The sequence below is a fragment of the Plasmodium fragile genome (genome assembly GCF_000956335.1).
Source record: "Plasmodium fragile strain nilgiri unplaced genomic scaffold supercont1.8, whole genome shotgun sequence".
In the NCBI taxonomy this organism is placed as follows: Eukaryota; Apicomplexa; class Aconoidasida; order Haemosporida; family Plasmodiidae; genus Plasmodium; species Plasmodium fragile.
In genome coordinates, this window is record NW_012192588.1 from 1 (window position 1) to 10780 (window position 10780).

Below are 10780 nucleotides of genomic sequence, written 5' to 3' on the forward strand. Positions count from 1 at the left end.
CGCATGCGCAGGATGTTTATACCTCAGCACATCCCAACCGGCTTCAATATATGATCGTTCTAACACAAATGTACTGCTACAGCCGTGTTCATTCCTTTTATCCTACCGTCCTCACCCTCCTCTTTACCCCCCTTTTTCTGCTTAGTACTTTGCGCACCTCGCCAAACGACGACGAACATATCGAACCGTTCGTGACGTGCCGTCACCGCCACTAGACGAAGAAATATTGGAGCATTTACAACGCGGCGAACTACCGCCACACGATTACGGGTACACCATGATTAGGGATAGGCGGCCTGCATCTGCTGCCGAACGCCGCGGACAACGCCCGCCACACGTGAATCGCCGCACGATTATCGAGCTACATCTAGAAGTGCTCAACGAATGTGAAGCGGCCGCATGGGACAACGTCAAAGACGACTATTTGCACATACTCGTGGAGCAGTTTGCGCGCGACTTGGAGCGGGACCCGACTACTTGCATTAGTTCCTCGGATTTTTTTACCCCAAACGACGGTGCCGTAACCCACCATTCGACAACCGACCATTCGACAACTGACGATTCCACAACCGATTATTCGACAACCCTGGAAACACTAACCCGGGATCAACCGATGGACTCCGGATCATATCCATCTCCACCTAATGAAGATGACCCCGATCCATGGAGTTGTATGGAAACTATACAATTACAAACGGACCCTTGTGCACCGAATGAAGACGACCCAGATCCATGCAGTTGTATGGAAAACATACAGTTAGATACAGAACCCGACCCGCACTTCTCCCCGCGGAATGAATGCGCGACCCCCGACCACACTAATTGGATTACCTGGATTGACCGCAACAGGCATCTATTGCAGGACTGCACGACGCAGCCATGGTTTCTGCAATTAAAAGCGGAATGGAAAAAATACCTGCGTGATCACATGGCGGCAACCGTGCCGATGAAGAAATTGGACTTGTGGAGACAATGGGTTGCACAACAACATGACCTTATGAATATATATGGTGAGGAGGAGTGGTTCCAACATTTGTTAGAAAATATCGAGGAGCAGACAGTACCGGAAAACGGCGAAGTACCTGGAGTCGAAAAAGACGTAGAAGTGGACCATGTAATGACAGCAGAAGATATACTGATAGTCAGAGATTTACCAGAGTCCCAACCACTGCATGAGCAATACTACAACAAGAAACACCTAATAGCCAAATTATGGATGCTCCTCCTCGCATCCGTAATCGAAGACTGCGAGCTCGAGAGAAGTATGCAGGAGACGGAGTTATATGTGGATGACCTATTGCAGAAGCTCTGACATTCGCATGACGGGGCATATGTATGCGACATAACGCATGCTAACCGTACACCACTTTTACTTCATTATGTGATAAACATAATATATTTCTTGTTTGCATTATTCTATACCTTCTTTTTTTTTTTTCTGCTCTCTTCTGCTCTGTTCTGCTTACTTTTGCCTTGTTTTGTTCTTTTTCTGTGTAGTCCACTTCTTTTAACATGACCATGGGGACAGGGTGGTAACGGTTACATGCATATAAAATGTAGATTTACATGAATCCTATGACGCGGTAGTATTCTCCTTTATGGGAAGTTAATTATTAACACATGAGCAAGTGCATTCTAATGGTGTAGAGTAGCACTAATATAGAATGCGACTACGCATTCGAGTATAAGGAGAGATTGTCTCTCCGAGCAAACGTGGCCGCGTAAACCGCATTGTCGTCGCGTGTAAGACGGAGGCGCGATTGTCTCTGCGAGCACACGCGTCGACCCACGCGGCCGCGTAAAGCACATTGTCCGAGGAAATAGCCGAGGGTAAGCAGGAGGAGGATGGTCTCTCCGAGCAAACGCGGTTCGACGACGTAGCCGAGTGTAAGAAAGGAGGGAGACATTGTCTCTCCGAGCAACGCTATCGTGTACACGGATCGGTCCGCGTGCAAGACGGATTCGACGAAGTAGTCGAGTGTAAGAGGGAGGGGAACATTGTCTCTCCGCGCAAACGCGTCGACCAACGCGGCCATGTGCAAGACCGATTCGACGAAGTAGTCGAGTGAAGCGGTTCGATTACGGCGTTCGAGTAAACGATTCCACCAAGTAGCCCCGGGACGGACGGCGACCACGACGGCAGGACGGCGGCAACTACGGAAGAAGTATTGATGTTGTTGTTTTTACTGCGGTTTTTTTGTGTACGCACACAGAGACACAGTGTGTGTGAAGGGGTTTAGTGTAGACCGGTGTAGAACGGGCGTGGCGGTGTACATTCATGACGCGTTGTGTGTGTAGGCAGTGTACTTTTTCAATTTTTTTCTTGCCCTTGTTTGTTTTTTATTTTTTTTATTTTTATTCTTTTCTCTTTGCTTTTTATTCTTCTTACATATGTCTTATTTTCCGTCTTTTTTGTTCTTGTAGAATGTTAGATATTACCTAATGTACAATGGGCATTTATATAGGCAACATTTTGTTAAAGCTTAATATGAATTAAGGGCAACAACAGCAGGGTCTTCCTTTTCCTTGTGTATTATAAAAATATATTTTACAAGTGTCGCTGCAGCTCCTACCTGTTGTCAAGCACATAGAAAGGTTATTATGTGCGGAAACCAGTCACACGTAGGACGTGGCCCACAAAAGAACCATCGGAATAGGAAGTTCAGGATTTCTACAGCATTAAGGGGACACATGAAAACCTTAATAACAGGTTCAGGCATTTTTCTGCTGATGACGAATGAAAAATGAGTTCACAGAGTCAGAACTATACGCCTGTGGAGGTATTCATTGCACATGTATTGGCAATATGGGCACGGCAGGAACGCAGGTTCACGCCGACTGAGTTTGACGTAAGTTTGCATGAGTAGGAGTACAGGGAGCGCCGGATTTGCATCAAGAACATTCTTCTGTCAACGGGGAAACATGCGGTACAGGGGACACCCGCAGTTTAGCGTTTATATATACTCGTTCAAGTTGTTCCATATATTCACTGTAGGAGGGGCTATGGAGTATTATGCAGGGACTATTGCAGGAATTTGTACAGCATATGGAAAATATGGCAGCTCAGGATCTAATAGAGGATCTGGGTGCCAACTGTAATAATGTCTGGTGGGATTATAGGGACGGCAGTCGTGCTTTCTTCAAAGATTTTACGGAGCAAGACAAGGTCACGTGCAAGATCATGTCCGCTGCATTAACGTTCATGGGTACGATACGCGCCGGAGGGCAGCTTGGAGACACCAGGAATGAAGGTGATAAGGACATGAGACAAATTTTAGGGTGCATGGTGATGCATGTATTTGCAAGTATCTTAACACATACACCGTGTGCGGATACGTCGACAGGCATAAATTATGCGTGGACGGCCACGACGAGGGTAGATGCCGGGTTCGCGCTCACACCAGGTGCGGGCGCACTTGCAACCGGAATATGCGAGAAGACCGGCTGGCACGGATTAACAATAGGTAGCGGACAGATTAGCAAAGCCGTGGATGCGTGGTTATCGCACAATACGGAATTATGGACCAAACTGAGGAAACTGCATGGAAATGAGAACTGTCCACGCAACCAGTCAAGAACAGATGCATTACCAACAACAACAGGGAAAGTGGGTAAAGGGGCAGGTGCCATGGGTACTGGTGGCATTGGAAAAGAAATAGTGAACGTGGTGACGGAAGTATTCGACAAGATGAAGGAAGACGTAATTGAAAAAACAAGCTCAACGCCAGAGATACCAGGAGCAGGTAAGGGCAGCAAGCATGCGATTCGTAAGAATACTAATACGCATACGCCCCGCACGGCGCGTATACGGACCGTACGACGTCGCACGGATGCCGCCGCCACAACAACACCCACGCGCGAACAACAACGCACACGGCGGAACAGCAGGGCAAACGGCCACGACAACGCACACGCGACGGAACAGCACAGCAAACGACTTCGGTACCCCCACTTCGGTTGAGCCATGAGCACAGCGGCCACGACGGCAGCAATGACGGCAGCACGAAGAAGGACGAGTTGATGTTGTTGTTTTACTGCGGTTTTTAGTTGTACGCACACAGAGCCAGTGTGAAGAGGGTATTTGCTGTTAAGGGGGGTATTTGTTGTTAAGGGCGGGTATTTGTTGTTAAGGGGGGTACTTGTCTTGCAAGTGGTGTTTGTTGTTAAGGAGAGTATTGTGGTTAAGGATTTTAGTGGGGGAGAATTATTCTGAGTATGTGATGACAGCAATTCCTCATAAAGGCATATAGGTCCGAAGGATAATGTTAAAATTAAGTGGACATTGAATAAGTATCGAGCAGAGTGTCATCCTATATAAAACTAAAATAGCGGCAGAGCCATGTGGGATTATTTAATAATACTGTGGGATGATTATATTGCGAAGGGGGACACAGGAGTGAAGGGAAATAAGACATTTCAAGTAAGTTCATGTATACGGGAGTATCAAAGTTAATAGCTGAATTATAATGTGCGCGCGCTGTAGAGCACATTTGAGCATTGATTAACGGGGCCACATAACCTAATGTTACTGGCTGCAATGTTTGCCGTAGGAGGGAGGGCATTGGTATAGGAGAAAATGTGTATGTATGCGCAGTATTGCGCAGTGAGCAGAAGTGAAAGCAGGAATATGCTTTATAAGTATCTGCACTAAATATTATACACATAGGAACTTTTCTGGAACCATGTAAGGACAGTATGGGCAGAATTCCGCAAATATATGGAAGCGGATGACACGGGGACAATGAAAGGCTTGTGTGATGCGCACCTAGGAACAGAGAATAATGGAACAGGAGACGAAAAGGAAAGTGCTATATGTGAGTTAACACTGAAAGCATTACATTTTAAACATGGAATTGATTTAGCAGGAGCCCCCCCAAGGGCCGATTACACGGACGAAGAAACAAAGCAGATAGATCTCTATATGAGATGTATCCTAGTAAATATATTCATGAAAAAAATCATGGGCATGAATTGTTTAAACCGACCAGGTGGACAGTTTGCATTCAGTTTAGCGGATGGAGTTTTGGAAGGTTTCATAAACATGAAGGTTGGTAATATTGCATGCGAAGAGAAAGATGCAGGGGAGGGGGGAATACCAGGGGTAAAGGCGAAAGATAGAACTTTTTGGCAAATAATGACCAGGTGGTTTGAGAGGAATCAATTAAAGCTGCACGATGGGGACTGGGGAGTATTAGGGAGGGAGTGTAAAGTGGATAGAACAGCAAGAAAGGACGCGGGCACAAAAGAAGTGGGCGACGTGAAACAGAAAATAATCGATAAAATGAACAAAGTTGGGGACGATATGACACGGAAAGTGGAGGAAATATTGCCGCAGGTACGAACGTGTACAGATAAGACATGTGTAAAACGTATATTAGAGCAGAAGAAACAGGAGCACGCGACATCACGTTCAAGGACTCCAGGAGTACAACAGGCTGCAGGGTCACCGGGGCCACAGGCCACAACACCACCATCATCATCCGGAACCCCGGTAGACCTAGGACCTGCACCACACGCACCGGCAGGTAAGGACCGAGAGGAGAAAGCACCAACACGGCCGCAACCGCCGGACGTGAACATACCCAAGGTGCAGCAACCGAAGAAGTCACTACCGAAGAATGACCCCGCCGCCCAACCCGGTGCGAAGTCCAACGTCGCCAACCCCGCCCCTGCCAAACCAGCACCAGCCACGCCGGTCGACAGCGACGGAAACGCTACCACACCAGTAGCGACGTCGAAACCGCAGACACCATCGTCATCGGGGACGACCACAGAAGACGATTGTGAATGGCAGCCCATATTGAACGACAAGAGAAGGCAAGTATACGTCGTGCAGAATTATAATGTAAGTTACAGGGCAAGCAGGAATAGCAGGCAGGAGAAATCAGGCGCCAGAGAATTTATTTATGGGGTACATGCATCTATGAGTGTGTCCTTGGTTCTGAGAGGGAGAGTATAGGTAAAATGTGAATATAGGTAGTTTTTTATTGTTATGCAAATAATACAGACTGAAGAACTGGAAAGAATGAAGGACGTGTTGCAGAGGTTTATCGATTACATGGAAGATAAAGAGGGCACACTGGATGCCTTAGGCGCGAATTGTTATAATACCGGTTGGAATGACATAGACAACCCGGACGTCTATTACATGGGCCAAACAGTAGCAGACGTCATACGGTGCAAACTCATGACGGGTGCATTATTCTTCGCAAACGGGTACAACATAGAAGGCAGCACTATACAAGGGACCAGTAAAACCATGGATGAAGCGGAGGAGAGGCTAAGATGTGAGATAGCGAATGCCTTTGGGTATATACTGGAACACAAGTATTGTGAACATAAGACAAAGTGGAGAAGGGGTATAAAGTATGCCTGGAAAACAGTACAAGGAATGGGAGAGGGCAGCACGCGCGGGGACGGGATAGAGGGTCCTGTTATACAGGGCACATGCACAGAATGTGGGTATGGTACTAAAGGAGCGACTGTAAGAGTAGTAAATGGAGAAATGGCAGAATGGTTACTGCGGGAAGGAAGACTCATGGACCAAATTGGACACATGCAGGGCAGCGCGCCGTGCGCTATGGAGTGGAAGAGGTATATAGCACGTAAGGGTGTTACAGACACAGTCAACGACATTAGCAAGAAGCTGCCTGAGGTAAAGCAAACGGAGGAAAAAGTAAGGACGCAGACGAAGAAAGCTTTTGAAGAGGTTACAAAGATAGTGTACCAGAAAATTAAGGAAAAGCAGGATGAGGAAAGGGCAGGTAAGGATAAGAATAATAAGAACACTAAGAATACACATAATCCGAATACGTTTAGCACGACGACACCCAGTACGAATATACGGCGGCTACGAACACGGGATCATACTGCCGCATATGGATGCCGCCACATCAACACGCACACGCGGCGAGAACAGCAAATCCGTACTGACGTTGCGCGGCGAACGTACAATTGCCGAGTGTGCGACGACGACGGCATCGGTAGCGGTAGCCGTATACGCGACGGCGCATGTAGCGGCGACGAGGCACCGGAGACGAGATGAGGGATGCAGCGGGACGGCGGACGAGATGACGGCGACAAATAAAAGTTGTACTGCTACCATCGAGCCATCCCAGTTCACCGAGTACGCAGTCCACCGAGTCGACCCGGCCGCTACCTGACCGCACCGTCCGCCATGTCTAACACTTGTGTCCTGTTTTGTATCATCTGTCTTATTGTTGTTCCGTTCCCCCTCTTAGGTAAACCAGGTGCAGGACCCGAACTCGGGGATACCGCAGGAGGCAAGTCGTTGCCGCCATCGCAACCAGGATCACAACCACAAGCACCGGCATCCCCAGTATTACCAGCAAGACCACCAGGAGGAGCAGAACTAGGGAGAAAGGGTGATGCAAACGCCAAAGGTGATACAGAATCACAGGGACCCACACCACCCGACTCAGCTCTACCACCAGCAGCAGGCAGCGGACAGGATCCTCAAGAACCTGGTCCAGGTAAGTGGGCTGTACCAGGTAGTTCTGGCGGCACCAGTATTGTCGTGGCTGGTACTTATGATAGCCGGGCACCCCCTAAAGAAATATTACATAAGTACGGTAAAGACGAGAATCCTTCGTCCACTAAGGATCCTTCAGGTTAAAAGAGTGTACCATACTTATGCACCACACGGCGTAGATCATTGCATAGGGGACAAAAACAAAAAACACGCAAAAAAAACAAAAGCACCGCATCTCGAACGTCTCGCGCAGCAGGCGACACACCACGCAGCGAGCGAAACCAAACGTCGAATGAGAGTGAGCGGGACACAGGGATCGGCCGAGCAACGGGTCGGCCGCGGGAGGTCGAGTTACCGCCGCGGCAGGTAGAGCGTCGTAGAGACGTCGACAGGCGTGGATGTCGACAGGTACACACACCCTGTGTGTGTTGTGTGGGAGACAGAGAGAGAGTCTTTTCCCGGAGTGGCACCAGCCAACCACCGTTCGCACCGTGGCACCAATGGTGCCGACCGCGCATGGCACCAACCATGACCATCAGCCATGCACCGCAACAATCGTGTAGTCAATCATGTGGCCCACCATCGACCACGAACTGCACTTGCTTGCATATTCTTTTCTGTTGCCCCTATTCGAAATTACAGATAAAACTGATGACAAGCCCAAGAGTCCAGACCAGCAGGAGAGCAAATCCCCGTCCTCAGAACAGACGCCACGGAGACCACCACCAGAACCAGAACCAACAACATCAACTTCCAGTGGACCAGAAGGGGGATCCGCTGTCCCTCCTGATCCAGCGGGGCAACCTGCTGCACCTGAGAAGGATGGAAAAGCGCACGGTGCGGATGCCCCCGTCGATGGCAGCGGCAACGATGACCCCCCTCCTCTCAATCCGCCCAAACCAAAACCGAACACGAACCCCGATCAGGCGGGGTCGCGCGGCAAAAGTGGTGAAGACGGAGATCCTGGGACAAAGGCTGCGGATCCGGATGAATTCTCCGTAACGACCAGTCTGTGGGGCATAGGGGGACCAACTTCGGGTAGTGGCGGAGGTAGTGGAACAAGTGATCCGCCTTCGTCCTTCCTGGGTGCGCCAGGTTCAAACAAGAATGACAGCCGTAAGAATGCTCCGGACACTTCCCTCCCAGGACGTGGTAATGCAGGGGGATCATATGGGCCAAACGCGGCACCCATTAATCCCTTCACACCGTCCAATGCACATGATGAAATTCTAAGTCGACCTAAGCACAGTGGCCCCACGCCCCCCGACCTAACCGGCGCTGTCCTTCCGAAACCATTCGACCCCAAGGATCTCATCCCCTACACCCCCGCGATCATTCCAGCGGTGGTTGGTATTGGGCTTATTGCCCTTTTCCTATGGAAGGTAAGTACAGCCACAACGAACATACTACAAGGGATACCGAGTGGAAAATGGACCAAAAACCGTTGCCATTCGCCATTCCACTGCTCCGTCCCATGTTCGCATAAGGAACTCTAACTTACTGTACACTATGTGGATGTTACTCCCTACAAAGAACAAAATAATAACTACTAGAGACGTGCATCCCTATATGCGGATACATTGTACATTGGAGCCAACTGAGGTTGGGCTCGTGCGACACAATATAGTAGATACATGCGTACACAGAGTGTACAGTATATGAATGTATGATGGTATACATTCTACAGTCGTATGCATATACTGCTGTAAATGAAATGATTTATTATTTTTCGAAAAAAATGAAAAAAAAAAAGAATAAAAAAAAGGCCCTAAATCCTAAACCCCATTGAAACCATCGTGAAACCAAGAACAAGTACAAACATGATAGAATTAATATTTATGCATGGCTTAAAATAACCCTTGTCCTTTTAGGCATAAATGCATTAGATATTTTTCATTTTAAATACAAAAGAAAAAAATTTATAGCCCTGAGTTCTGCTGTTTGTACCAATACACTTCGGTACATCTAATATTTTTTTTTTAAATAACACACGGCATACACAAATACCCTTGCGCATATATTATATTCCGGTTCCTCTAATACAAAAAAAAGGAAAAAGTGAAGTTAAAAAAAAATTACTCCTCTATAAAAAAATATTTGCTCTCTGTTCATAAATGAAATCCTCATTTTCATTAATACATATGTTTTAAATAAAATAAGAACACAGTAAATATTGTAAAGAACGCATAACCTTTAGTAAAGTAATAAATGCAGGAAACAAATTGATAAGAAAATATCCAAAACACAAAAAAAAAAGAACACTTCCACCATGAATAAAATTCAAACTCCAACTTGTAGCCCACGCATTTTCGATACATTAAAAAAGCCCACTTACAACAATAAAAGGTAACAGCCGAGACATGTAATCTAAAATTCCACTTGTGCGCTATGCTTGTAAGCTTCCACGAAATATTCCACAGGAATATTCTTAATGTAAATAAGTATATAATTTCATATATCATGTATTCTTATTCTATGCTTATCTGGTTTTGTGAAATATGAACGTTCTCACTTCACAGGGTTTCCATTTCATTCTGAACATTTTTTATTACAATGTTTTAAAATAAACATCGCGTTGTTCTGTATTAGAGAGCAATATATATAGCGCACCTTTTCTGGGGCCATTTATTCCTTGAACCCTGAGCAATGGAATCCTAAACCCCTAAAACCCTAACCCCGCACCCTGCTACAGTTACACTTAGTCCTGTATGTGATTTTTAAGTTTTTTTTATTTTTCTTAATTTTACCCTTAACTCCCTGGTTCCTTTCACGTTTAACACTAAACTAATTGAAAAATTGGGAGCAAAGCCATTAGTTCACATTTGCATAATACCAAATTCCCATTTAAACAACTATAAACATTAATAAAATGGGGAAAAATACGAATTGGTGTACTATATTATTAATCACTTGTACTTAAAGCTTGTAACCTTCCATCATTGTTTTTTTCAATTTTTTAGTAATCTTCTCCAAAAAGTATGTTTCAAGGAAAGTCCTTATAATTTCTACATGGATAAATGTAAGAAAAAGCAGAATCAGCTCTTTTCGATGCTTTAGAACGAAGCAATCTCCGTGGAGTATTACACTATTATGTAGAAATGCAAAATCAAAAGTAGAACTACGCAAAACATCATGCTAAAAAAAAAAAAAGGAATGCACATATATAAATTATGCCTCATGGTATTTAATTCCTTACCTTTTGTAGAAAGTGTAATTTCTATATAAGAAAAACATATATATATATTCTCGTTCACATATCACAAATAGTATTATACTTAGACAACAGAA

At 46.0% G+C, this 10780-nt stretch overlaps 3 protein-coding genes across 3 annotated transcripts; all 3 read left to right on the forward strand.

The window, feature by feature from the left end:
• Positions 1 to 145: 145 nt before the first annotated feature.
• Positions 146 to 1312, forward strand: AK88_00940 (uncharacterized protein; the record flags this gene model as incomplete). Its single annotated transcript, XM_012478584.1, has 1 exon — positions 146 to 1312. A coding segment is annotated over one exon (1167 nt), but the record flags the coding sequence as incomplete, so codon positions are not given.
• Positions 1313 to 3013: 1701 nt separating this feature from the next.
• AK88_00941 (uncharacterized protein) lies at positions 3014 to 5959 on the forward strand (the record flags this gene model as incomplete). Its single annotated transcript, XM_012478585.1, has 2 exons — positions 3014 to 3767; positions 4695 to 5959. The coding sequence occupies 2 exons, from the start codon at positions 3014 to 3016 to the stop codon at positions 5957 to 5959; spliced, it is 2019 nt and encodes a 672-aa protein (XP_012334008.1).
• Positions 5960 to 6025: 66 nt separating this feature from the next.
• AK88_00942 (uncharacterized protein) lies at positions 6026 to 8988 on the forward strand (the record flags this gene model as incomplete). The annotated part of the gene is made up of 4 exons (XM_012478586.1): positions 6026 to 6833; positions 7242 to 7631; positions 8135 to 8874; positions 8980 to 8988. 4 exons carry the CDS (start codon positions 6026 to 6028, stop codon positions 8986 to 8988), a joined length of 1947 nt encoding a protein of 648 aa, XP_012334009.1.
• Positions 8989 to 10780: the final 1792 nt, after the last annotated feature.